At 41.8% G+C, this 26,308-nt stretch overlaps 2 protein-coding genes across 2 annotated transcripts in view; both read left to right on the forward strand.

The window, feature by feature from the left end:
* Positions 1 to 4,274, forward strand: part of akap1b (A kinase (PRKA) anchor protein 1b) — a 47,936-nt gene extending 43,662 nt beyond the window's left edge. The window contains exon 11 of the mRNA XM_086080529.1: positions 1,960 to 4,274. Coding sequence (XP_085936655.1) covers positions 1,960 to 2,022 — 63 coding nt within the window. The 3' untranslated portion in view covers positions 2,023 to 4,274. The remainder of the gene's footprint in view (positions 1 to 1,959) is intronic.
* A 4,116-nt stretch (positions 4,275 to 8,390) lies between these two features.
* Positions 8,391 to 26,308, forward strand: part of wsb1 (WD repeat and SOCS box containing 1) — a 49,361-nt gene continuing 31,443 nt past the window's right edge. The window contains exons 1-8 of the mRNA XM_086079771.1: positions 8,391 to 8,580; positions 12,001 to 12,525; positions 17,890 to 18,017; positions 18,839 to 18,965; positions 21,605 to 21,860; positions 22,192 to 22,257; positions 22,450 to 22,527; positions 25,260 to 25,318. Of these exons, the coding sequence (XP_085935897.1) occupies positions 12,223 to 12,525; positions 17,890 to 18,017; positions 18,839 to 18,965; positions 21,605 to 21,860; positions 22,192 to 22,257; positions 22,450 to 22,527; positions 25,260 to 25,318 (1,017 nt within the window). The 5' untranslated portion in view covers positions 8,391 to 8,580; positions 12,001 to 12,222. The remainder of the gene's footprint in view (positions 8,581 to 12,000; positions 12,526 to 17,889; positions 18,018 to 18,838; positions 18,966 to 21,604; positions 21,861 to 22,191; positions 22,258 to 22,449; positions 22,528 to 25,259; positions 25,319 to 26,308) is intronic.

Consider the following 26,308-nt stretch of genomic DNA (forward strand, 5'->3'; position numbering starts at 1 on the left):
GAAGGATCAAAGAAAGGACCGTGAAATCCAGCACCAACCATACATCAACTACTACCCACCGGGTTACCAACCAGAATCTTTCACCAACCCCAGAAACATCTAAATTCCAACAAATTAGGGAGACCTCAAGAGACCAAAGGAAAGACTCAGGGAAGGAATGGAGGAAGGATAGATGAAGCAGAGTGAGAGCCACAGACATCAGCCTCCACCGATTCAACGACCAGAGGAAGAAGCAGATTGTGTTTGAATTTCGATAGATGCCGGTGTGGTGGATCTGGCATGCATGAAAACCAACACCAGAGAGGGGAGCCGTCAACCCCGGCCAGGACAGAGCAAGCACAACACCCCAGAGTTTCCCAGGCCACCGCAGCGCCAAGGCGCACAACCCTTGGGCCCCACAGGGGCCACCGGCCGGAGAGCAAACCCAGAAGCCAGGAGCGCCCCCCTACCCCAACACGGTCCGCGCCCCAAGCCCAACGCAGCATAACGGGGCACGGCAGGCCCGCCAGGCACCCTAACCGGCCCACATCCCCCGCCACCCACCACAACCCAGGCTCCCAAACCCCCAGACACCCCCAGCTCCCCCCCACCTAGCCACCCGTTCCACCGCCAGCCTTCCGACCCCTAAATCCTGGGGACCCCACGTAACCAGGCATCGTGCCGGAGAGGGGCCGGACAGCAGAGCGACGAGGGCACCCGTGCCCATCCCACCTCCAGCCGCGTGGTGGGGCGGAAGGGGAGATGGGAGCACTGGGAGACGGGCGGCACCCCCGAACCCCAGGCCCAGCGGGGAAAGGCCCCGGTCGTCACGCTAGCTTACCTAGTGAAAGCTAACCCTGTTACTGAGTTCACCAGCTCGCCGATTGGCAAACTTTACCCCTACACCGTGAATGTGACCCCGCCCAGTGTATATACAAGTGTGTGTGTGTGTGTGTGTGTGTGTGTGTGTGTGTGTGTGTGTGTGTGTGTGTGTGTGTGTGTGTGTGTGTGTGTGTGTTGCATTAAAATTGGGAGCAGGTGAGATGGAGCAGAGGGAAATTATATAACCCCCCCCCCCCCCCCGCTCCGATCCACCTGCTTCCCAGACGTGTCAATGAATGTTCTTTACAATAATAAAGGCTCCAGAAATAATGTCAAAGTAGACATGAAGGCTTAGAATAACATTACTTTAACCAGAGCAACTAGTGACTAAATTTGGTTTTAAAATGTATTACCATTTACTCTACTACTACTTAAAATAAATAATAGATGTGTGTTGTATTTTGCAATATATATTTTTTGCCTTAATCATCTCCTCATTATGCAAATAGTTCATTTTTTTGTGTGTTTCCTGTAGGGATAGACCAATCATCTGTGCTAATATTCAGCATTTTGATGAATATCGGCCATTTCGATGAATCGTACAACCAATAATGGATTAATTTTTCAAAAAAGTGTTCAGGGGGGCAAAATACTTCAGGGAACTAATTGTTTAAATTTTCAGAGAGGCTGCTGACCCTGGGAACTCTGCACCTTCTGTTTTTGTTTGAAATTAAAACTAAGATGAGTAAAATTGTAATACTTCAGATATTTTGAATTTTTAGAAAACTTTATTTACTGTAGAAAACAAGAGTGCTATTTACTTAAGTTTTTATTTACCTTTCGAAGACTTGCTATACTGCCTGTTGGAGATCCCTCAAATTTGTGTTAGATTTTTAAAACAAAGATGTCTATTGACTAAGATTTTTTTTTTTTTTACTTAGTTGTTCAATAAATATATGCCTAAAATATATTTATTCAAATTTTGATGTCAATGTTTTCCCCTTTTAGTGAAAATTAATATCGGCTCTAAATATCGATTATCGTTTCCTGAAACATCTGAAAAAAATGATTTAGGCGATTATTTTAAGAAGACATCTGTTTGCCAAGCATGCTTTCTAAGCAATGAGTCTAACCAAGGTCATTTGTCTCCTCTTACAGGTTGTTTCAATAAACCGCACGCTGGCAGAGAGGGGCTTGGGTGTTTGGGTGGATGGATTTTGAGCCGTCGCCGGGAAAAGACACATACCTGGATGATTGTTTTTGTTTGTTTTGTTTTTGTTGTCCTGTTTTGTTTCTCTTTTTCTTTAGAAAGACATTAAAATATTTTTCAGGCATAGTCTTCGAGAACAACACTGCTTGAAAATAAGACAAACCTTTTTTTTCTGGTTCTCATGTGGGGAAAAAAAGATCCCAAATTAAATTAAGAGGAACCTTGTACATGAAAAAGGGTGTATATTGTAATTTAAATAAAGATTCAACCAGTATATTTTTTTTCTTCTTCAACCTTGCCTTTTGCTGGGCTTTTGGACATTCGGTCAGTCGTCATGCTGTGTTACGACACGCGTCAGACACTTGTAAACAGTCATTACCAACTCTGTGACAGCAGTAGGTCAGTAAATTTCAAAGTTCTTTGCATAGATGTTTTTTGTCTGGTCTAACGCTATAATTTTGCTGAGTCAATGGTGAGCAGTCAAAGCATGAAATCGGTCACCTGGCTGGGCAACAAATGTGCCTCCAGCTTGGATTTAAGCACAAGCTGATTGTCCCACAACGACATTATTCTACCAACTTATTTATGATCACAAAATGCTGTTCTCTGTGGATTTGAGCTCCAGGCTATCAAAGAGGCTTTTTGACTCCAATTATTCACACCGGGGTCCCTCTTACTAATTGTCACAGTACCAACAATTTTATTTGAAAAAAACACTGGGGGTGGAGGGGGGGGCTGAAGGTTGGCAGGTTTCTGACTTTAATCTCAGAATTCTTAGAATAGTCACAATCCTACCAACCTTTTTTTTTTTTTCTCTTCACTGGCCCCTAACCCTCTTCGTATTTCTAAATTATTTTTGTGATAAGTGATTTTATTTTTGTTAGGGTGTCAGTGCTCAAACATGTTGAGAACGTTTACGTTAATAAAATGTCCAATTAAATGAATACACCCTAAAGGAAACAAAGGTCTTTTAGACATGCACTACTTATTAATGCTGTCTACATCAGCAGGGAAATTGAGTGAAGTACAGTTTCAGTATAATAGCAGATTGGAACACACTACATGAGTAGCCTGCTCGTTTAAATCCAAGACCTAAACAGGTTCTTGTAAATAAGTGATACTGAATATGGGATACACTACTATTCATATCTGACTTTCTGTGACCTGTATTACCTGAATGCAGGATGGTTGGCATTGGCAGTGTTGCCTGGATGAAAATAAGGTTTTCATTTGACTGTTGAATGTCATATTTCTGCCCCAAAGTAGAAAAGAAAACCATGCGACCTCACTATTTATAAAAAGAGAAAAGCACTCACAGCAGTTAGGTTTTATGTCAAGGATGTGCTATGGTAAACCGCAACAAAAAACTAGGCAAGACTAATGACCAGGGAATTAGAATGACCTTTGTGGAAATTGCAACAATTTGTTTTATCAAACAAAACACTATCTCAGTTTACTGATAAATGTTTGGTAAATGTTGCCCCTTTGAAACACTCCTGGCCCGTGGCCCTTGATAAACTTGTCCAGTAGGTTTTTGTTTTTTTGTTTGTTTTGGGCACGTGTGAAAATTCTGACCAATTCTGTTATATTCAAACCGGGGGCTTAATGCACACTATAAATGAGTACTTAAATTTCAGACGTCGGCCTTTGTTTTTTGTTTGTTAAACTTTTTGGGTTAACTCTAATGAAATCCCAGCAGTTGGGGCAAATCATGGGGACATGAAGGTGAGAGACTCAATGACGCTAATGAATCTGCAAAACCGAGTTTGGTAATCACCAGCTTTTGGTGAGTTTGAGTGTAACCTGACGTTTTTTTTTTTTAAGAGAAAGAAAACAATGTATCTGTATCCCCAATTATATAGTAAATACTGTAGATGTCTTCTCCTGTAATGCAAATTAACTTGCACCACACCTGAACAGTAACTTTGGTTCTATGTAAATAAGATTCAACTGTATTTTCTATAACACGAGTGGAATTCAAAGGGAATGACGGGTATTTATTGCTATTCTTTGGTTTCTTCTGGTTCATCTTGCCTCCACCTTTCACGCACCCATATTGTTTTATAAACTTGTGGGACAGTTTTTTTTGTTTTGAATAGCTAAACAAGTCATCATTAAGATATTTGGAAAAATACTGTGTCCAAAATATTGAACATGTACAGATGAAGTTTTTTTTTTGCTAGACTCATCTTCATTTTGATTGTACAGATCTCTTAGGGGAAAAAAAACAATAAAGGCTGTTTAAAGTGTGTGTATATATATGCATTTGTTTTCAAGTGCTCTTCATTTTTTTGGGAAGCATTCCCACTTCTGTTAGTGATTTTTTTTATTTTTTATTCTCTACACTTTTTTGCCATGAAACAACTCCCTGTAATTTGCACAATTTAATGTTACAGATCAACTTTTCCGCATTCATTTTCAATGGGACTGACATTGAACTGTTTCCAAGTCACGCTTTCCACGCACACTTCCATACATACAACTGATCATCATTGCCAGGTGTCTTATACTCCTCAGTGGCACATTTGGCAAAGTGGCATTGTCCAGTAAACAAGGAGGTTTCAGCTTCAAATCCCCCCACAGACTGTACATTGCAAATATATCCATGGCCTTTATGCTAAGTTGTATACATGTATACCAACTGACTATCATATCAAGAAATGCATTGTAATTTCCCTGAAATGATTAAATGCATGCTAGGTTTCAACATCAGATGACACTTTTGAAAATAAATTCAAACAAGACAAGTTAGGTCAGTGCTTAGAGCAATTGCCTGCCACCACAGAGAGGTTCAAACCCTGCCTGGACCACATTTTAGTACATTCGATGGTTCGATACAAACTATCATATCAGGAAATGGATTATAATTTCTCTGAAGTGATTAAATCCCACTTTAGACAGATTGCAGTTCAAGTTTTCCTTTTATTCATTTGTCATTTAGCTACAATAAAAAATAAAAAAATTCACATAATTTATCTTTCGATTTACTTCATAAGCACATGCATTCAAATCTTAAGATTCAGGTAATATCATTCAGCGTTTCAGCATTCTTACGCAATTTCTGCAGAAATTGCATTTTGTCTAGTTTCTGGAGGAATTCTTAAGTGTTGCAATGTTTTGTCAATCCTAAAAGCAAGTCAAGTGTAACTCTTATACAGTGCTGAGCATAAATGAGTACACACCAACAGCTTTGTAAGAATACCTTTAGTTTCTTTTCAGAATCAAGATTTTCTATGGAATACTGTACTACAAAATACTCCCACAAATTATGGGCCGTTGATTGCAAACAAGATTTGTTAATACACACAAAAGTCGTTTTCTTAACAATACATTTATTAAAGAACATTTTGCACACAAAAAAAGTAGACCCTGAGAAAAATACTGACAATTTGTAAATTCCAGGCCTAACAGACATGTTGCTATCCATAAAAGTCATGGAGGTCATAGAAAATACTAGATGTAGTCGTTTTTGTCGTGGGATGCATTATTTTTGCATTAGTTCATTTGATTAAACTAAGGATTTCGTAATCTATGCATTCTATTATCAACCCTACCTTCATATTGTGAGTTAAACGCAAATACAGAAAACATTTTGTCAAAAGTTTGGAAATGTTTCTCATGTTCATTGAGATATTGAATAAAATCCTCAAATTTTTCGAAGGAGGTGTACTCATATGCTGAGCACTGTACGTTTGTGTACTGGAGTTTGACAGCAAGGCAGCTTTATTTACATAAGTGCACATTTTATACACAAGGTAACTCAATGTGGGGACAGTCTAAAACACTTAATGATGCTTAACTCATTTGCTCCCAAAAATGTACAGAAATGTATTTTAAATATTACCATGGTCCCAAAAACATATTTATACGTTAATGTTTATTATTTTATTTTTTTTATGCTAGAGCATACAGAAGGATTTGATGCAGCCTCTTAACTGAAGAGAATGCTTGAAGCAATGGTCGTTATTACAAAAACGGCCAGCAGAGTATAAGACAGAGGTGGGCATCGAGGGCCGGAGTCCTGCAGGTTTTGCATGTTGTCCTTCTCCAACACAGCTGATATATGATCAGCTCAACAAGCTCTGCATAAGCCTGATAACGATCCTGTTGATTGGAATCAATCAATTGTGTTGGAAGTGAGAAACCTCCAAAACCTGCAGGACTCCGGTCCTCGAGGACCGAGATTGCCCACATCTGGTATAAGAAATTAACCAGGGTCATGTTGGATCAAGCCCTTTTTCCCCACTGTTTTCAATAGGTTTGTGAATAATGATGCAAACTTAGGTATATTCTAATGCTAATTTCTGCAAAAGCTAAACAGATAGATAGAAATATACTTTTTTTCCTGATGAAAGAAGAGATACTAATCTTTCTTTTGGTAGGTTCCATGTTTTCATAGCAATAGAACACAATATTCTGGTGGCCTTGCAAAATCAGTCAAAATCCAGGAGCAAAGGGTTGCTTCAGTGAAAATGGCTGGGAGTGAATGTCAGAAATCTGTGCTCAAACATCACCAAAATGTTTGTACAACTCTAGTTATGCCCACTTGAAAATATCCAAATGATTGCACCGATATTTTTGGATTTTATGGACATTAAGCATTTTCCTCTCCATAGACTAGTGCTTTTCAATTATTTGTTACACCCACCTAGGAAGAAGAAAACATTTTGTAGGGGTGGGTGAATACCGACACGAGGGTATCTGTATCGGTGCCAATGCCAGCCTTTATATTGAGATATCTGTACTCATAGAGGCTGCCCCTTATGGCCATCTTGCAATCAGGAATATAAGATTAAGATTCACTGATTGTCACACACACACACACACACACCTAAGTGGAGCGCAATTCTTTCTCCGCATTTGACCCATCCCCTGAGGGAGCGGTGAGCAGCAACAGCAGCAGCCGCACTTGGGAATCATATGGTGATCTAACCCCCCCAATTCCAACCCTTAATTGGTGAGTGTCAAACAGGGAGGCATTTTTAGAGTCTTTGGTATGAGACCCGGCCCGGGTCTCAATCTGTCTCAGTGTCCGAAGCATTTCAGATAGCCGAGATGCCTTCCCGCCAATGAGCGGGAGCGCGCAGTTGGGGGGCGCAGGGGTGGGGGTGCAAGTGTTGGAACGCGGCCATCAGTGGCCGGAAACGGCGCTGATGTGTAAAACCCGGAAGTCCGTTGCATCTACCCCATAGCAAGTAGTGCACCACTGCCACCTACTGTTATGGATGAGCAACAATACTTCATTCTTAAGGGGAAAAAAGTTTGAGAAGGACCTCACTCTACTAGAGAGACGCTTAACGTTAAATGACATCAGAAAACTGCGATCAATCGTGAATATATGTACTTACACCCACTTAAACCTCTAAAATTATTTTGGATTTTATGGTATGGCATTTGGCTGTAGTGAGCGCTTATGGAGAGGAAGACAATGTCCGTAAAATCCCAAATATTGGGGCTATTGTAATATTTTCAGAGGTTACAGTGGGGATGTTGTGCACATAAATTTTGTTCAAGACTGATCACGGTTTTCAGACATTAAGCATTTTTACATTAAGCGTTTTAGACTGTTCCCTCAATGTCTGTAGCATGATTAAAAGATCATTTAAACACTTTTAAAAACAAAGACCTAAAGACTTCAGAATGAATTCAGAAGTCTACAAAACCGTGTTGCCTGATAGGTATGGGCCAAAAATCTGAATCAGATGCTATTGATATTTGCACTTTTGACGTTCACACAAACTGCCTTAGGCTGATAGAATGACAGAAATTTATTTTGAGTTGTGTGTTCCTTTTAAAATCCATGTTGGGCAGACACTAGAGACTGGACAGAATGCAATAACTTGCTTAATTGCCACAATTATATAGTTCGTAAATAAACACGTCAATCAGCCATTCAGCATTCTGCCACTTGAGCAAAATTACAACTTACTCAAGGATTTATTAAAAAAATTAATTAATCGAAGGAATTCGATTTATTGCCCAGCCCTAAACAAGTTATGACCCCGAAATATACTGTACTGACAACTCAACAAAGAACTTCATCAGGAATCGTAATTAAAGTCCTGGGAAAGCATTTCAAACAAATAATGCAACAGTCTGGTAAACCCAAATGTCTTCAGTACAGCAAAAACACAGGAATTAATCTTGCTGTTTCGAAACTTTTGGAATAAAGGTTTGTAATGGACGAAAATTAGACAAGCTTGTAATTGTTTTTGCTTTGTTTTTCCTCAATTTAAGATAAGACTGGAAAAATGCGAACGAAACAAATAACACATTTAGGTCATTATGTCAAAAAAGGATGTGCTGCAAACAACACAACATTGGTAGGGAACACGCAATGAACATCCTTTCTCGAGCAGCATGTTTTGTTACACTGTGTGCAACGGTTAAATGGACACATCCGGTTGCTAGCTGAGCTAGCATGCTAGGAGTGTGGAGGACAAGCAGTATACTTCTGTTTCCTATTAGTGTACAATAATACAGCCCACCGTCCGATTACAGTGGCTGGCCCTTCTGTCCAGACTCAGCTACACTGTGGATACTTTTCCTTCTCGAGACGCACCCAGACTGTGAGTAATTGTTGTCTAACCGCATTATGTCCAACCTGTAAGACATGTTTGGCTTTAAGTAATAGTATTAATGCATTACGTCAAATGTGTACTGTATTGACAATTGCCAAATATCGGATGTATTCTCTGTTAACCAAGACAAGGGCAAAAATACCAACATCGAAAATGCTGGGCGCCACCAAACAAACAAACAAAGTTGTTATTGTTGATGCCCTGGATCTATTACCAATTTTTAACTAAGCCGATTTGGATTGTGTGCTACTGGGAGTGATTCAGGCCTTGTAGATGATAATTATCCGGAGGACCTTTTCAAGTGAATGCTTTGGTAGTTACTATGCAGATCAGTATGTTCTTGAAACTTTAACTTAAAAACCTCGCCATGACCACTACTGGCATTTTTATCGATTCATAGGTACAGCGTTTGCGACGAGGGGAGACGATACCGTTAGCCTGTTAGCAGTGAGTTGCTATGATGAGAAACAATCACAGTAGTAACGCGCAGCTATTATGAAGATCACGTCATAATCATTTGACGACCATTTCCTTTAACCACTTGGGAGTTTTTTGTTTTTATTTAAACAGTGGTCTGCTGTGAAAGACAGACGTGGTTGATGAATTTTGACTGTATTTATTGCTTTGCACAGTCCCAGTTTGTTCCCCGATGTAGGAATATGTTGTCCTTGTGAATCCAGTGTACACCGTTGTCCTCAGAATAATCTAAACATTGTGGATATGAAAGCTTTCAATTTCAAACAAGAAAGACCCTCTTAAAAGAATGTGATGAAAAACACATTTTAAAAGGTAGTCTGAAACCGACTCCAGTTTAAACTAATACCATGTGATGTGACCAATGTCTTTTTTCCCTTTTTTTGCAATTGGGTGCAGAAGTATTTATCATACAAAGCGTTATGATTAAATTACTACATTAGATAGTGACAATATGATTAAAGTTGAGACATGAATTTTTTAAATTAAAATAGTTCACAAAATAATTTCACTTAACACTTCTATCCCTATCTAACTATCTTACTGATATATATTTGTATTACTGTACCTGTAATATAGTGCATCATATTAGGGATGCGCTATAATGCTGCAGATAAACCAATAATTTAGAAAGTGTCGATAACCGATAAGTAAGCCGATAATTGTTTGCAAAATTAACTTGAATACAAATACAAATATACTTTATATACTTTCAAATCCTACCATAAGTACAAATAAAGTACAAATACATTGAAACATTGTGTAAAGTACCATGAAGCTGACTTTTATTTATATCTCTGCTTCAAAGACAACCAGTAACTCATTTTGAGTTTGCCAAAACAAAACAGTAATGTTTTAAAAATGCAACAAAAAACTGTGAGGGTAACATTTTTGGGAGTGTTGTGGAATTTTTAGTAGTTAGGAGAGATTAATAAAAAAAGGCTGGAAAACAATTTGTCTTTTGGGTTTCCTTATATTTGAATCTGTAAATATACACAAGTCCTACAAAGCAGTCTACAAGAAGTGATCTGTGAGAGTATGGGCAGTAAATTATTATGGGAAGATTTTTATGCAGCCTGGTTAGGTTTTGGTAGAAGAAAGGGAGGGTCAGCTAGACAGGAAAGCAAGCAGTCCGTTTCGAGCAGGCTTATCAGTCAAGGTCACTTCGATATTGCTTAATGTACAAGAAGTAAAAAGCCCATTGTTAAAGAAAATACAGGTCCACAATACAGTATAAACTTCTTATGTTAATACGTGTTAAATAGTTATTTTCCATAACAGGACAGTAAACAAAGCCCACACTGGCGATTGCCAGGTCGCCTTGATGCATCTTCTGTCATCATGAGGTCATGCGCATTACAAACATACGTCACTACCATAGAAGTAGTGTTGTCACGATACCAAAATTTGGACTTCGATACTATACCTGCATAAAATACCTCGATACCGGTACTGAAACGGTACCTAGACAAAACTCTAAAACATCAGCAAAAGCAGCAAAATTAAAACTGACCAAATAACTTCAAATTATTTGTATTCAATATTAATTCAAAATATTGGGATGTATACATGTTAATTTATGTACATACTGTATATATTTATGTTTATACTGTAAGTGCTTTCACATTGCATGCCATATTCTTGAAGTACTGTATTTGACTGCATTTGATGTAATCTGTTTTAAATATTGGCAATACAGTGGCACTCCAATGACTCAATGTAACGTTGCTTGAGTGTGCGTGCATGTCTCTGCTCTTCTCCATTTCGCTCCCAATTAGTCAAATGCATAATTAAATACTACAAACTGGGAACAAAATAATTCACACTCCACTTATTTTTAAGGGAAGTGTCAAAAATGTGTCACAACTTGTGTCTGTTGCTCTTGTCAGTCGTCTGAGCCTTTTCTATGCATTACTAGGATTTCCTACTGTGTGCCTGTTCATTGAACGCACCTTGAGTCCACTGCAGGAATGATTGCTGCTTTTTCTTCTGCTTCTCCGCTAAAAAATTTTTTTGCTCTTGTTACAAAACCTTTCTAAAATTGAAAACCACACGTGTGTTCTTCATGTGAAAACATACGTAGGCAATGCCAATTCTGTCGCGTGGCTTCCACTCTGCTTGCGCGCTCCAGAGGAGCCTTAATTAGCGCATCATACTTCTCAATGAGGAGTGGACGGCCAGCGAGCGCTACACTTAATTAGCGTTTCATGCTCCTCGAGGAGTGCACGTCCAGCGAGCGCTTCAGTGCGTGAAGCCATCTTCCTGCGCCCTCTCTCGCACACACGGAAAGAGGCGTGTCGCTTACTTAAGGCGTTTTCCACATATCGGTAGACAGGTGGCCATGCGTGTATGTGTGCCTGCCTTTAAAACAGAGTTGGCGGGCTGTCTCTTATTTATTTTTTTAAGTACCGGTACTAAGAAAAAATTATACCGAGCCGTTTTTTACGCCAAAACATCAAGGTACGGTACTGGTACCGGTATCCCGTGCAACACTACATAGGAGAGGGAAGGGGTTGAGGAGTTGGGCACAACTTGTGCCCATCAGATGGACCAACGTGGCATGTCTATTATTATCGGCGGATTTCTTAATTATATGGTTTATCTGTATGACCTCAAATTGGCAATTATTGGCCATCGATATTATCGTTCATCCCTACAGCATATCCATTCATCCGTTTTCTACTGTATAGAGCTTGTCCTCGTGATGTTGTGAATGAGTTTTAGTACCGGTATATCCAAGCTAACACAGGACACAGATAACCATCTCACATTCACACCTATGAACAGGAAGCTGGGGGGCCTGAGCTGAGATTTGAACTCGGGACTGTCAGCAAACCTATGTTCACCATGCTAGTGCTACCCATTTAGAACATGAGACTTTGTCAATTTCTCATACATTATTTAGCTAACATAATGTCTTTTTTTCTATCATAGGTCCTCAAACCTAGGACAGGCTTTCCTTGTACTCCTCACACCCCATGATTCAGTGTGCCATGCTACAGGCACCCAAATTCAACTGTACTAGGGGATAACTGATGACTCAGGAGGAACTACTATGTTTATCTTAGAATGAGAAACTGACAAAGAGGGAACTTCAGGAACACTGAAAGATCACATATATAAGGGCCATCCTGGCACTAGGTTGGCGAGAACTTGATGATGACCAGCCTGTTCCGGCGAAGCAGCAGTAATGGAGGATCTAGAAACAGTGGTGGGAGTGATGGACAGGGCGAGCTTAACAACAGCAGACCTAACCGCCAGGTCCGCCGCCTGGAGTTCAACCAGGCAATGGAGGACTTCAAGATCATGTTCCCCACAATGGACTATGAAGTAATCGAGTGTGTGTTACGTTCCAATAATGGAGCTGTGGATGCCACCATTGACCAGCTTCTACAGATGAGCATTGATGGACAGGCTTCAGATGATAGCTCAGACTCTGATGACGGCATCCCAGCAGAGGTCAGTGGAACGTGTGCAAGGACTTAAATGCATATTGTATTTTGCCTCTTCCAATGAGTATTTTACTAATTACCATGTTGCTGAAGCATTCCCACATATGTTATTGTGATTTTTTTTTCTCACACTTTTTTGCCATGTAACAACTCCCACATAATACATCCGATTTACACCATTCAAATGTCAACGTGTTTCCAATATTCACGAATCACGCCTCCTGGGGTATATATCGTCTGATTTTACATTACTTTACAGTATTCGCACAATTTAACGTTAAATATCAACTTTTCCCCATTCATTTTCAACGGGACTGACATTAAACTTTTTGTAAGTCCCACTTTCCACGCCCACTTCCATACCTACAACTTCTCATTATTGCCACCTGTCTGATCCTGCTCAGTGGCGCAGTTGGTAAAGTGCATTGTCCAGTAACCGCGGGTTCTTAGGAACCAGAATGGGCGTCGCAGCTCTGCGAGGACGCATTCTGTGCCTGGATGGTGGAATCTTTCGTCACAGTCTTTAATGAGCAACTTTGTGAGAGGGTGCCTGAGATCCAGAATGATGGGATGGACAGATTAAAGTTCAAGATCGGTAGCTCGTCGAAGCCTGCCACCGACACGGATGAGACCGGTTTCTGGCTCGTACTCTGGAGCAAGAGAACCAAGCCTACTTCCTGAAGGGAGTGGACGAAGCACCCTAAGAGCCTGAACTTTGGCTGAAAATGAGTCTGCTTGAGCTTGGACTAACAAGGCTCTCTCAGCGCTGGTGAAGTCTGTCGCTTAGATTTGAGACCGCACAGTAGCTTTAATCAGCTCCGTCCATGTTGGGAACTGGCTGAGGTCAGGTAGCTGGAGGCTAGGTAGCTCTGAGACTGCTCCGATGAAACTACTCTTCTTGAACTCACTGTGATCTGATTCGGGAGAGGTGTTGGGCATGGTTGGCCACTAGTCTGGAGGTCCGGACAGAAATTTGGGCCCAAAACTCCACTGGTGATGGCCCAACAGCTCCTTCAGAATGAGGCCTCTAGTGATGTGATCGGCAGGATTACGGGGTGAATCAACATACCTCCAGTTTGTCGAGTCGGTCAGTGTCTGGATTTCTGCTACCCGCGTTCCAACAAAAACTTTATAGCGGCATGACTGCAGCCAGTGAAGTACGGTGGTGGAATCGGACCAGCAGACCACTCGGTGGACAGGAATGTTGAGTTCGGTCTCAAGCAGCTTGATGAGTTGCGTTCCGGTTAATGCTGCACTGAGCTCAAGATAAGGCATCGAAAGGCACTTCTTAGGAGCGACCCTGGAGCGGGCTAGAACGAAGGCGACGGGGACTTTACCTTGGTCTTCAGTTGTTCGCAGGTAAGCGACAGCGCCTTATGCCCTCTCCGAGGCATCGCAGAAAACGTGAGGCTGCCTGGTCACTGTGGAGGTATCAGCACTTGGTGGTGTGTAGGCCCTGGGCCACTGGGAAGCTCGTCAACCCATGTCAGCCAATGCTCTTTAGGCTGGTGATGTTCTATGGGGTTGTCCCAGCTCAGATTTTGCTTCCAGAGATCTTGGCTAAGAACCTTGGCTCTAGTTGTAAAGGGTATTATGAAGCCCAATGGATTGTATTGGCTTGCCAGCGTTTTGTACAGGTTTCTCAGTGTGGGCTGAAGAGGCTTAGATGAGCAGTGTCAGTAGCCCATGGTGTCGTCGAGACAGTTCCACTGCAGTCCCAGTGTGGGATCCACGAGGTCGGCACTATCACGGGACAACCACAGCTTGCTACTGACAGATCTTGCATCGGAGTGCAAGTGTTCAATGACTGAAGACTGAAGTCTAATCTCGAAGCCACCTTCGGCAAGGAGGCTGCGTAGTCCATCTACAACGGCCTTGCCATGTGCGGGATCAGGCGTGGTGTAAAGGCAGTTGTCAACAGAACGCTTGGGTCACAACCTCTGTAAGTCCTGATTGGTTGACTTAGGAGGCCTCCACATGTCGCTGCAGAGCGTATGTTGCACAGCACGGGCTGCATGTGGTCCCAAAAGGCAGAACTTGCCACTCGTAGATCTCAGGTTCTTCCTCTCTCTTCATGTTTCTCCACAAGAAACGCATGATGGGCTTGTCAGCAGCAAGCAAGAGCACCTGATGGAAAATACTGCGGATGTCGCCGCTGATGGCTACGCTGTGCTGGCGAAACCTCAAGAGCACCCCCAGCAGAGTAGGACCTTGTGTAGGGCTTGGGAGCAGTTGTTTGTTTAGGGATATAATGATGAAATCTTACCTTTGACACAATCGCAATTTCTTATGAAATATAAGTTTTTTCGGTGGCTATTTTTCTTACCCGGAAGTCAAACGCTCGGTTCAGTAAAACCCCGCCTCTCCCCCTGTGGCTGCCGCGCTCCTATAATGACGTTGTCCGAGCCGGCTGCTTCGCGCAACGCCCACAAAACATACTGATTTTTTAAATGGACTCTAAATTTCACGGGCTGCTCGATCTGTGCGTTTAGTCACGCAAGCCATCAATTCTTGAATAAACATTTGAAACAAAACAGGTCCTTGCCGCAGGAAATCGTGGAAGAGGGGAGCAGAGAGGTTAGAGGAAAGAAAGAGGAGGGAAAAAAAGCACCACAGTGGGTCGCGAACCCGCGCCCTGTTGCTTATGGGGCGAGCACACTATCCATACACCATCCATTCATTTTAAATCATCAGTGCAAATGTTTTACTTGTAGTTTACACCAGTGTCAGCCAATGGATTTCAAGACAGCCAAATGTCATTTTATTGCACTTTAGCATTGCAAATGTGAAGAATAATGGATTGCTTGGAATTCATTTGGACAGAATGTTTATTGATAAAGGCTACTTTTGTCATTATCTCATGGAGGGAGGTCTCAGAGAAAGTGGGCGTGCGTTTAGTCCGCAGAGGCGGTGCGGGGGGTGGGGCCGCACGCAATGACTTTAAACCGTGCCAACAGCTCGTTTTCTCAGGTTGGGAGGGGCTGATGCTTGGAGAGCAGAATAACCTAGAATTTCTCATGCAGAGGCGAATGGAGGTAAACACAACTTTGGTCATGTTTTTGGTGAGGATTTTGCATTTTAACATGGCTAAAAGCTCCAAAAAGTAATTTTTTCATGTTGCAGTCCCTTTAAAGACAATACGTGCCTAGCCATTATGATGAACAAGGTGGTGCGGGATATACCAGGACTCTATGGACTTGCATGCTTCTTCAGCTGTGATCTTTGCCACATAGCCTGCTACTTCCAGTTTCTGGATCTCAGCACAGTAGGTGGCGGCTTTTGACGGGTCCTTGGCAAGTCTACGTTCCGTGCTGCAAAGACTTGGTAGTGCTGCTTCCTCTGGAGCATGTAGTGGAACGGGAGGAGAGCGGCGGGGGAGTGGCGTGGCATAGCGTAAAGCTCCCCCTGCGTCTACCCGGACTGTAGAGGCTTGGAGAAGATTGAGTGCTTGTTGGTCAAGCTTAGACCTTGTAACTGCTTTCTCGCAGTAAGGTAAAGTGTCCAGCTGCCAGAGGCGCTGCACATGATGCAGTAGCTGTGTTCATCGAAGCTGTCGAGATATGCAGACTACGAGATGGACTGTGACTGCTCTGTACTGGAGTCATGGGACCTTGAAGGCACCAGCCAAGGCGTGTGTAGACTGCAACTGGACTTGCTCGGCTTGGACTGGTGAAAGGCTGTGGCGCGGCTGGAGATGCGCTTGGCTTGTGATTTGACTTGGAGCCAAGTAGCAAGATCAGGAAGCGTGTAGGTTCGGTCAGAAACTGACTGTAGGATCCCTCGGTTGAGGCAATACTCTACGAAGCTGTCACAGTAGGGGGGAGGCAATTTACTCAACAGCAACACACACATTAGCTCAATGCCATTGTAGCCTTCTAGTGTCCTCAGCATGCCCACGAGTGATTGGACAGACAGAGCGAAGGAGTCAAAACTGTTAACATCACTTATCTTGAGTGCAGCAGAGTTCAGGATAGCACCAAGCTCTGGCTGGATGAGCTGCCTCAGTTGACCATATTTATCTTGTAGTGCATTGAGGGCAGCTGTGTACGGGCTTGGGTGGTGCATATACGCCTTGGCAAGTTGGAGAGCACTAGGTAACTTCAGATAGCTCAGCAATACTTGATATTTATATTGCTCACTCAGATGGCTGTGGTTATTAAGGAGACTGTCCAACGCCATCTTCAGTAGAGCAAAGTCACTCTCACGACCGCTCTCGACTACTGGCAGGGTGGGTTTTGGAATGCCAAAGGCAGAGTCAATCAGTATATCTGCTCCGAGCTGTAGCTGTAGTTGCTGTAGTCTGGGGTTTCGGTCCAGGTGTTTGCTAACGGCCTCTCTAGCTTGGATGGCTTCCTCTTGTGCTTGTTGAGCAGCTTTGGGTTGAGCTTGTAATCGCTGGAGTTCACACTCTGCATCTTCTTCAAGTTATCTCTGAAGATTAGCAAGTTGAAGTTGTTTAGCATTCTCTTCCAGAATAGCAGCTTGGATGGGAGAGAGTCCATCTTGTGGTTTGCGGCCAACGGAGTAAGCGGTGTGTCTCCGCAGCATCATAAACAGACACACATGAAACAAAACGGAACAAAACTTTTGTTCCCCCCAGTCTTTCTGACATGCTATTCATTGTTAAGAACTTTGCTTCTCACTTTGTAATTTGTAATATTAAATAATGATTTGTGTTATTGATACTTTATTGATATTATATCTTAATTTTTTTTTCTCCAGCTCATGAGTTTAAATTCATGATGTTTTATTTAATGAAAAATAACTACTAAAAGTGAATGTTCTTTTATGAAATTATTATTTTATTGTTAAATAAATTAACATTTACTACCATAAACAACAGAACAAAAGTACAGAAAATTGGTAATGTTACCAGTATTGATACCCCGATTCTGACAATTGGAACCGAACTGGTTCAAATGCAAAAGGTATCCATCCCTACTTGAACACAGCGCATGCTGATTTTTCCAACGTCCATCCTTGGTCCAATAAATCTAGCAAAGATATTCACATTTTCGCAAAGTTTTTCTTGACGCCGTAAAATTTTTAACATTTTAATTCGCCCTCCCTTTGTCCACCGCATGCCCCCAAGCCGTTTGACGAATGCCCGACGAATATTAACGGGCAAAATTTTGGTCCAAGTGCTTCTCACCTTTTTCACCCCTGACCCGTTTTCATGCCTGATTCAGCTAATAGCATTTAGCTTTTCAGCATTCCCACGCAATTTTTGCAGAAATTGCACTTTTTCTAGTTTGTCATTGCTTTTAGGGTGGATGTAGAACACAAGAAGACGAGAGAGATTGAATAGAAACAAAACAGGAACGGTTTTACTTTGAATTTAACCATTTGTGTGATACCCCCCTCCCTCTAGATTCTGGAGAGGACGCTTGAACCAGACAGTTCAGATGAGGAACCACCTCCAATCTACTCACCACCAACATATGATATGCACGTTTTTGACAGAAAATACCCAGAAGCCCCACCAACACCCCCACCAAGGTAAGGCGGGAGTTCTTGGCTCAAAACTTTATTTCAACATCCGTAAGTTATTAATAAACTCATTTGTCACATGCACACCAATTGGCAAATAATCTTAAAATGGAAATTTACCAGCCTTAGAGAAGATTTTGGTAAAGAATCATCAGGTTGCATTTGGATACCATGTTAGCCGAGCTTCTAAGGGCAAAATTCAACAAATGCAAACACGTACAGTTGGACACATCAAAGAAATGTTACCTAGCTTACAACTGTTAAAACATGCCCACAAATAAAAGTTAAGTGGAAAATATGCCACACAAAAATTCACAATACTTCATGGAGTCAACATTTCAAAAAATCGCACACGTAACATTTTATAATTCATTGTTCTGTTGCAAAATAAGACACGCAGTCAGGTTTCGGAAAAGTTTGCTTTTTGTTTTTTTCGTGTCAGTCAGTCTCTTGGATCCAGAGCGGGTGGGGGATGACTGTTTGTTGAGGGGAGACAGCCCGTCTCGTGGTCAACCACCCCCACCTTGGCATGCCCAGGACATAGAAATTAAGTTATTTTATTTTTGATGAGGTTGTAAAACTTACAACTGGCCGATAATCGTTACCGCTGTTTTTCTCAAACCTAGGGATTTCAACCTGGCAACATTAAAATTGCTGTAAATACATTTTTGAAGTACATCAATGTATTATATATAATTTTAAAGGGAATGAAGTATAAAATTCTAATATATGAACATCTCAATTTTGATTTGACACATATGGTTTTTACTCTGATTCCAAATATTGTGATTGAGAATCTCTCTTTCTTGCTTCATCATCTCCCTTCATAGGTTTGAAGCCCAGCCACCTTCAGGTCACAAACAGGTCACAAGCTTCCGAAATTGGGACCCTCCATTGCTTGGGAATCTCCCAGATGATTTCTTGAGGATCCTGCCTCAGCAATTAGAAAGTATAAAGGTAAGTAAAGAAAAAACATGTAAAGCCTATCACTTTGCTCCCAGCTGTTTTACTGGATTTTGACTGATTTTGTAAGGCCCACAGAATATTGTGTTCTATTGCTCTAAAAACATGGAACCTACCAAAAGAAAGATCTGTCTCTTCTCGCGCTGGGTATCGATTCAGATTTCCCAAATCGATTCAGAAGTGCCCGATTCGATTTGATTAACGGTTCACATTGATTTTCAGTTCAGTTAAGGATTCATGCAGTACAAATTTTACTTTTATTTGGAAGATTTGCAAATAGTAGACACTTCTTTCTCTTACTTGGTGCATTAGTAAAAATATGAATATTTACATTTATAATTTAATCCAATGCAGTTACATTAATCATTGAACATGACCTGTTCAAAACAATACTACAGTGCAATGTAAATAAAGTGGCAAAAACACTAACCTTTTTTTTTTTGAGAGAGAGAGAGAGCTCAGTATTGTTCATTCAGTAATTTTACCGATTCGACATGTCATCATCGTTGCTCTCTTTTTTTAATTAAAAAAAATATATATATATATTCTGTATGTGCGTGAGCGTGTGTGTGTGCATGTGTGCGTGAGTGTGTACTCATTAGTTCACCTAAAACCTATTAAAAATCCCATACCGTTCAACTAAACCGAATAGTTCAGAATCCAGCTAGAGTCGTGAGGGTTGTCAGGAGACCCGAGGAAGGATCAAAGAAAAGAAAGGAAAGTGAAATCCAGCACCGAACAGACATTACCTACTACCCACCGGGTTACCAACCAGAGTCTTTCACCAACCCCAGAAACATCTAAATTCCAACAAATTAGGGAGACCTCAAGAGACCAAAGGAGAGACAAAGGAAAGGAAGAAAGGACAGATGAAGCAGAGTGAGATCCACAGACACCAGCCTTCACCGATTCAACGACCAGAGGAAGAAGCAGATTGTGTTTGAGTTTCGATAGATGCTGGTGTGGTGGATCTGGCATGCATGAAAATCTCCACCAAAGAGGAGAGCCGTCGACCCCTGCCAGGACAGAGCAAGCGCAACACCTCAGGGCCCCCCAGGCCACGGCAGCGCCAAGGGACAACCCCCGGGCCCCACAGGGGCCACCGGCTAGAGAGCAAATCCAGGAGCGCCCCCCACCCCAACACGGCCCGCGCCCCCAACCCAACGCAGCAGGACGGGGCACGGCAGATCCGCCAGGCACCCCCACCGGCCCACAGCCCTTGGTCCCCCCAACAACCCGCCCCCCCCCCCCCCCCAGCACCCCCACCCAGCCACCCGTGCCCCCCCACCCCTGACCCCACCCCCACCAACCGCCAGACCCCAACCCCTCGCACCCAGGCATCAGGGAGGGGCCGGACAGCGGAGCGGCGAGGGCACCCGCGCCCACCCCACCTCCAGCCGCGTGGTGGGATGGAACACTGGGGGCAGAAGGGGAGATGGGAGCAACGGGGGACGGGCGGCACCCTTGAACTCCAGGCCCAGCGGGGAAAGGCCCCGTTCGTCACGCCAGCTTCCTTAGTGAAAGCCCCCCCTGACACACCAGCCCTTCCCCCGGAGCCCCGAGACCCGGGCCATAGATAGAGCCCCCGGTCCAGGGGAGGGGGAGGAAGGCAAACAGGGGAGAGGGACGGGACGGGGGAAGGAGACGACAAGAAGGGCATTTTATATCTACGTTTTGTGTTTTTATGTCCAATTTGTTACCTTACTTCTTTTGGGGGGTATTTGTGTTCAGTCTTTTGCCTTTTCTTTCATTTAATGCACAGTTTAATTACTGCCACATGCATGCACTCCGGCTCCCCTCTTTGGTGGAGATTTTCATGCATGCCAGATCCACCACACCAGCATCTATCGAAACTCAGACACAATCTGCTTCCTCCTCAGGTCATTGAATCGGTGGAGGCTGGTGTCTGTGGATCTCACTCTGCTTCGTTTGTCCTTCCTTCCTTTCCTCAGTTTCTCCTGTGGTCGCTTGAGGTCTCCCTGATTTTTTTGGATTTGTTGGAATTTATATGTTTCTGGAGTTGGTGAGGAATTCTGGTTGGTGGCCCGGTGGGTGGTGTCTGGCCGGTGCTGGATTTCACTTTCCTTTGTTTTCTTTGGTCCCCTCGGGTCTCCTGACGGCGGTGTTCGGTTTAGGTGAACGGTATGGGATGTTTTTCTAATAGGTTTTTGGTGAGCTAACGAATACACTCGCACGCACGCACGCACATACACATTTTTCGAGAGGGAGACCCGCGATGCGATCCGCTTGCATTAAAACGCAGCCCATTTTTAAAGTTATATAGCAATCAGCAGTTTGGAGCAGCTCATGCTTGAGCAGTTTTCTTTCTTTGTAAGCACTGGGCACCTTTTGGGGTACTCTACTCGCGTGTGTGTGTAACAATGTATTAAGGTATTACCTTATCATTAAAAAAATTATTACAATATCAGTCAAGATTTTTTTATTACATTATTGGTTAAATTATTAAATTTTCAGCCGTTATTACATTATCAGTAATTTATTACATTATAATGTGCTAAAGTGAAGGTGGGGTTTGGAATATGAGATGTATAACGATTGCTGCATATGGAAATCATGAGGTCTTTTTCTCAACAAACTGGGCAATCTTTATAAGATATAATCTTTTTTCACAGAGTACTCAGGCCGATCTGTCCCAGTTTGGATCATCACCATCCTCAGTCTCTTTGAGACACTGGACAGCCCAGTCAAGTTCTCAGTCTGCAACTGTAGTTGCAACTGGTGGTCCAGGTCTGACGGCAGTAGCTACAGAGCAAGACAAGAAACTGAAGCAGTATCTGGAAGACGAGCGCATTGCCCTTTTTCTGCAGAACGAGGAGTTCATGAGAGAGCTGCAGCGAAATCGCGAGTTTCTTGTTGCCTTAGAGAGAGGTGGGCTTTTTATAGACAGCATGTCACAAAAGTGAACACATCGCTCACATTTCAGCAACCATTTTCTTTTATTCTTCTTAAGCAACAATACTATAGAAATAAACTTGCCTATAACTTACAATAGTCATGTACATCTTATATAGCAGTATCACTTTACAGTCTAAAAAGAGAGAATCAATTGGAAATGGGACTGACATTCTGATTTTCTGGAATCATTCACATTTTAAAATTTCAGTTCATAATTACAATGCCCCAACAAAGAAGAGCCAACAGCAAGTGCGTGTATATACTAAGCCTTTTCTTGATCCTAACGTGTGCTCCTTGTTTTTAGATCGCTTGAAATATGAATCAAAGAAATCAAAGTGCAGTCATTCTTCAAGCTCTGAGAATTGCACAGGTAGGTATCATTCATTGAATAGACAGTCAAGCTATCATACTGTGGATTGAACAGAATGCTAGTGCATTGTGTCTACTGTGACTTGTTCATTGATTTGTTAATTGCCCTCACGTGATTATGCAACGGTCATTACATTACAACATTACATACGGTATGAGTGCAGTAAGTGCTACTTTTGTCACTGTACCCTAGAATCATTCTCTGCACCTTCATCGGAGGCTGTGTCGGAAGATGCACTGTTTCGAGACAAACTGAAACATATGGGCAAATGTAAGTCTCATACTTTAAATACTATACGTTTCTTATTTAATTAAGATTCAACCAAACCAACTGTCTTTTCAGCTACGAGAAAGAAGCTTTTTGAAATTGCCAAAACATTCTCAGAAAAGACCAAGAGAAGAAAGTCAAAAAAGAGAACACTTCTGAAGCATCATTCGTATCCTGACTTTTATCACAGATTTCTATATGTGCAATGTATACGCATGAACAAAATTGTTGGTGCTCTTGTCAAAAAAGATCAATTTGAAAATGAGACCTGAATTCGTTAAAAAGCATTTTGACAAGACACAAAGCTTCTGGGAGAATGTTAGATTTGAGGGCCGGGTCAGACAAGACCTCAGCTTGACAGATCCGCCTTCCATTGGGTGCCGAGTGTTGTACAATGTTAAAACAGCATGAGAGTGAAGTGAATACAATGAAGTACTACAGGTAGATGGCTCTGGGAAGTGCTTCTCCTTGAGATCTGTCCCGGTTCATTGAACCAGAATCCTTGCAGCAACAGCCTCACATTGGTCATTGCTACCTAGCCCCCACTCAGCAGTAGAGGAAGGGAAGAGACTAATTGCCAATTAGGTGTGGTTTAACCGAACGCAGTAGTGTAGCAGTAAGATTTTAAATTGAGATTACAAAGGTAGCTGCTCTTCCGCAGGTAAAATATTCCATTGCAGCCATAAAAGAGTATATTAGAACCTGCTGACTTAATGTCTCTCAGGGTTGCCAAAAGACCAGCATGTTGCAAGCCTAAAACTTAAAAGATGTAACGTTAAGTATCACTAAGACAGCAAAATAGGAAAGTGCTAATATTGTCTGAGTAAATAACAAACCCCACTAGTCTAAACTAGGGCCCGACCGATTAATCGGACGCCGACTTTAATCGGCCGCTGATTATAATCGGACGCCGACTTTAATCGGCCGCTGATTATAATCGGACGCCGACTTTAATCGGCCGCTGATTATAATCGGACGCCGACTTTAATCGACCGCTGATTATAATCGGACGCCGACTTTAATCGGTCGGGCCGCTGATTATAACGGACGCCGACTTTAATCGGCCGCTGATTATAATCGGACGCCAACTTTAATCGGCCGCTGATTATAATTATATTATATTATAATTAGTGCCCTTCAAACACCGGCCAAAACAATCAGCCAATTGGGCCAAATGGGCGATTATTTTCCCCTTAAAAACGTCATCATCGAAGAAAACGGACGTTTCCGACGCTATGAAAGTACCCTGGCTGAGTGTACCATTTTGATTGCGTAGCATTAGCAACTAGCAAGTGTGTAGCAAGTGTTTTTAAAACATCACTAGCCTAGCGCTAATGCTAAAAGCGATGGGAGTATCCCATTCAAATGCTAACAGGAAGATAGCATGAACTTCTGGAGTGTTCTTCCTTCAAATAACGAACATTCACACACAAATGCTGTGGGAACGTAGGTGAGATAACACTAAGCAAAGGCACAAATTCTTCCCAATGTTTGAAAAATTTGTTATTTTAATCGAATTCAATCCGAGTCACTGATTTGAATATATGACTGGATAGCCGATAGCCCATACACACCCGTGCAAGCCGTTGAAGCCACCAGGCGGCCATCTTCCTTCTCCCATCTCGCAAGCAGACTGTTTCAACTATACAGTATACGTACAGAATAGACATATACAGCTCGTGAGCAGTTAGTATAGGGGCGAGGGTAGGGGTTTTTGTGGCAGGGTGGTCACTATTTTTAACAAGTAAAAAATAAAATAACAAGTGGATGGTATGTGCTGCTTTGAAGACCCCAGTTTTCTTTTATTGCTTCAGCTTCGTTCTGCAGGAGACTCTCAGCTGTGTTTGAGGAGGGAGACATAAAAATGCAGGACTACGGCTCTCTAGGACCGAACTTGCCTACTCCCGGGCTATCCATTCATATATTCAGATTAGTCCACTCCAGTAACTTTCTTCTTTACTCACATTAAGTGAGTACACCATGGATGCACGGTACCACACTGCCCCCAAGAGGCCAAAACGCACTGGAACAGTATTTGTTCTTACTGTTTCTTCAGTTGCTATTATTTTAGTTTATTCTATTCTTATTTTACTTTCTTGTTGTTTTATTTTATCATTGTCCTTCCACGTTATATTTAAAGTTGATATTTCAAGAATTCAAATACTTTCTTTTCTCAAAATTCTAGGATGCAAACGTACAAGGATTTATTTTTTTTGTCTTAAAACACATTTTCACATGACATGGCACGAAATGCATTCCCCCAGGTTAGCACAATAAGTCCCAAGACTTGTGAAAATAAAACAAGATAAATATATAAAAGAAAAGGTTAATGCTTTACAGCAGTTTTAGACAAGTAAGAATGGTTTTATTATTGATCCATAAATCTATACAATAACCTTGTATACTTCATGAAATGTGTTGATAAAGTTATAATATGGACTTGTCATTCAAAGTAGAGAATCTTAGTAGCGAAAGTTTGTGCGTGACACCCATTGAAAATACATTTTGTGTGTGTGTGTGGGGGGGGGGGATAATAATTTTTTCCTGTAAATAATTATCAGTACTTTATTTTATTATTGAGAAGTGGATAACACATCAAAGAAATTAATTCAGACTTTGTCATCCGCAGTAATTTACTTTCAGTCCGTACTGCTCAAATTGCCATGTACATTGTAGAAACTAGTTGCATAAGAATGACCAGCCTCTACCTCATTTCTTTAATTAAACCTTACCAGATTGGGCCCCGCTCATTCCACAGCCAATCTCCTTGACGATGTGGAAGGAAACTCCTGTGGTAAGAATTGATCTTATGTTTGTGAACCTCATCCATCCAGGTATTGTATTGTATTCTCAGGGCATTCTATCTGTTGGAAAATGACTTTTTGGGTTGTGACAGTCTTCTGGGTGGAATAAGCCTTGATTGTATTCTTGTCAGTTCTAACAGGGATTCTGGAGGCACCTGAAGGCCACAAGTGGCTGGCTGTGTAGCGTTTGTAATTTGTTCAAGGACTGTTTCACCTCTATATGTCACTTTAAAAAATCTCATATTTTGGTAACTGGCAAATGTAGCAGAATAAAATTGGTTTTGTTGGAAAGGTAAAATCCCCTATTTGTTTTGTTGTGCTGGTTTTGCCAAACCATTGTTAAGTCACAAATTAATCAAGATTTCAGCTTTTTGCGTAGAATGCTATTTCCACCGATTTGCCTCTTATTTGCTTAAAATGTATTTTACTGGAAAGGAGAAAATGTTCTAACATTAGTGGATGATCTGAAGATTCGGATAACTGAGTCCTTGATAACCATCGATTCTGATATGCGTGTTCAAGTTTGTCAAGAAATGGAATACTGTTTTGATGTGTGCTGTGTAACCAAGGACTTGCATATTGAACATTTGAGAAAAGTTTAATAAAATGTTTATTTGTTCGATTTTTGTGTTAAATTTTTTGCTGCGTAAACTTAAAATCATTAATTTTCAGAAACAACAAGTTTGGTTTTCATATCTTCAACAGCTATTGAGATATGTTATCTTAAAGTGACATATTGAGATGAAACACCCTGTACTTTCAAGTGGCAGAAAAGTAATTGGCTACTGCTGACTCAACTTGAAAAAAAAAAGTCTTGTCTTTTTACATAAAAAAAAGACTGACACACATTCAAACGCGGTCGAGAAGAAAGGCTAAAATAATTCAAGACATTTTATTTACCTCCTTACTTTCTTGGTTAAATCACAGAGAATGTTATTTTTTTGTGGCGCTTTCAAAGCTATTGCCACCCGAAAGCATGT

Source organism: Leptonotus elevatus, chromosome 7 (genome assembly GCF_054856555.1).
Source record: "Leptonotus elevatus isolate MCC_2025b chromosome 7, RoL_Lele_1.0, whole genome shotgun sequence".
NCBI lineage: Eukaryota > Metazoa > Chordata > Actinopteri > Syngnathiformes > Syngnathidae > Leptonotus > Leptonotus elevatus.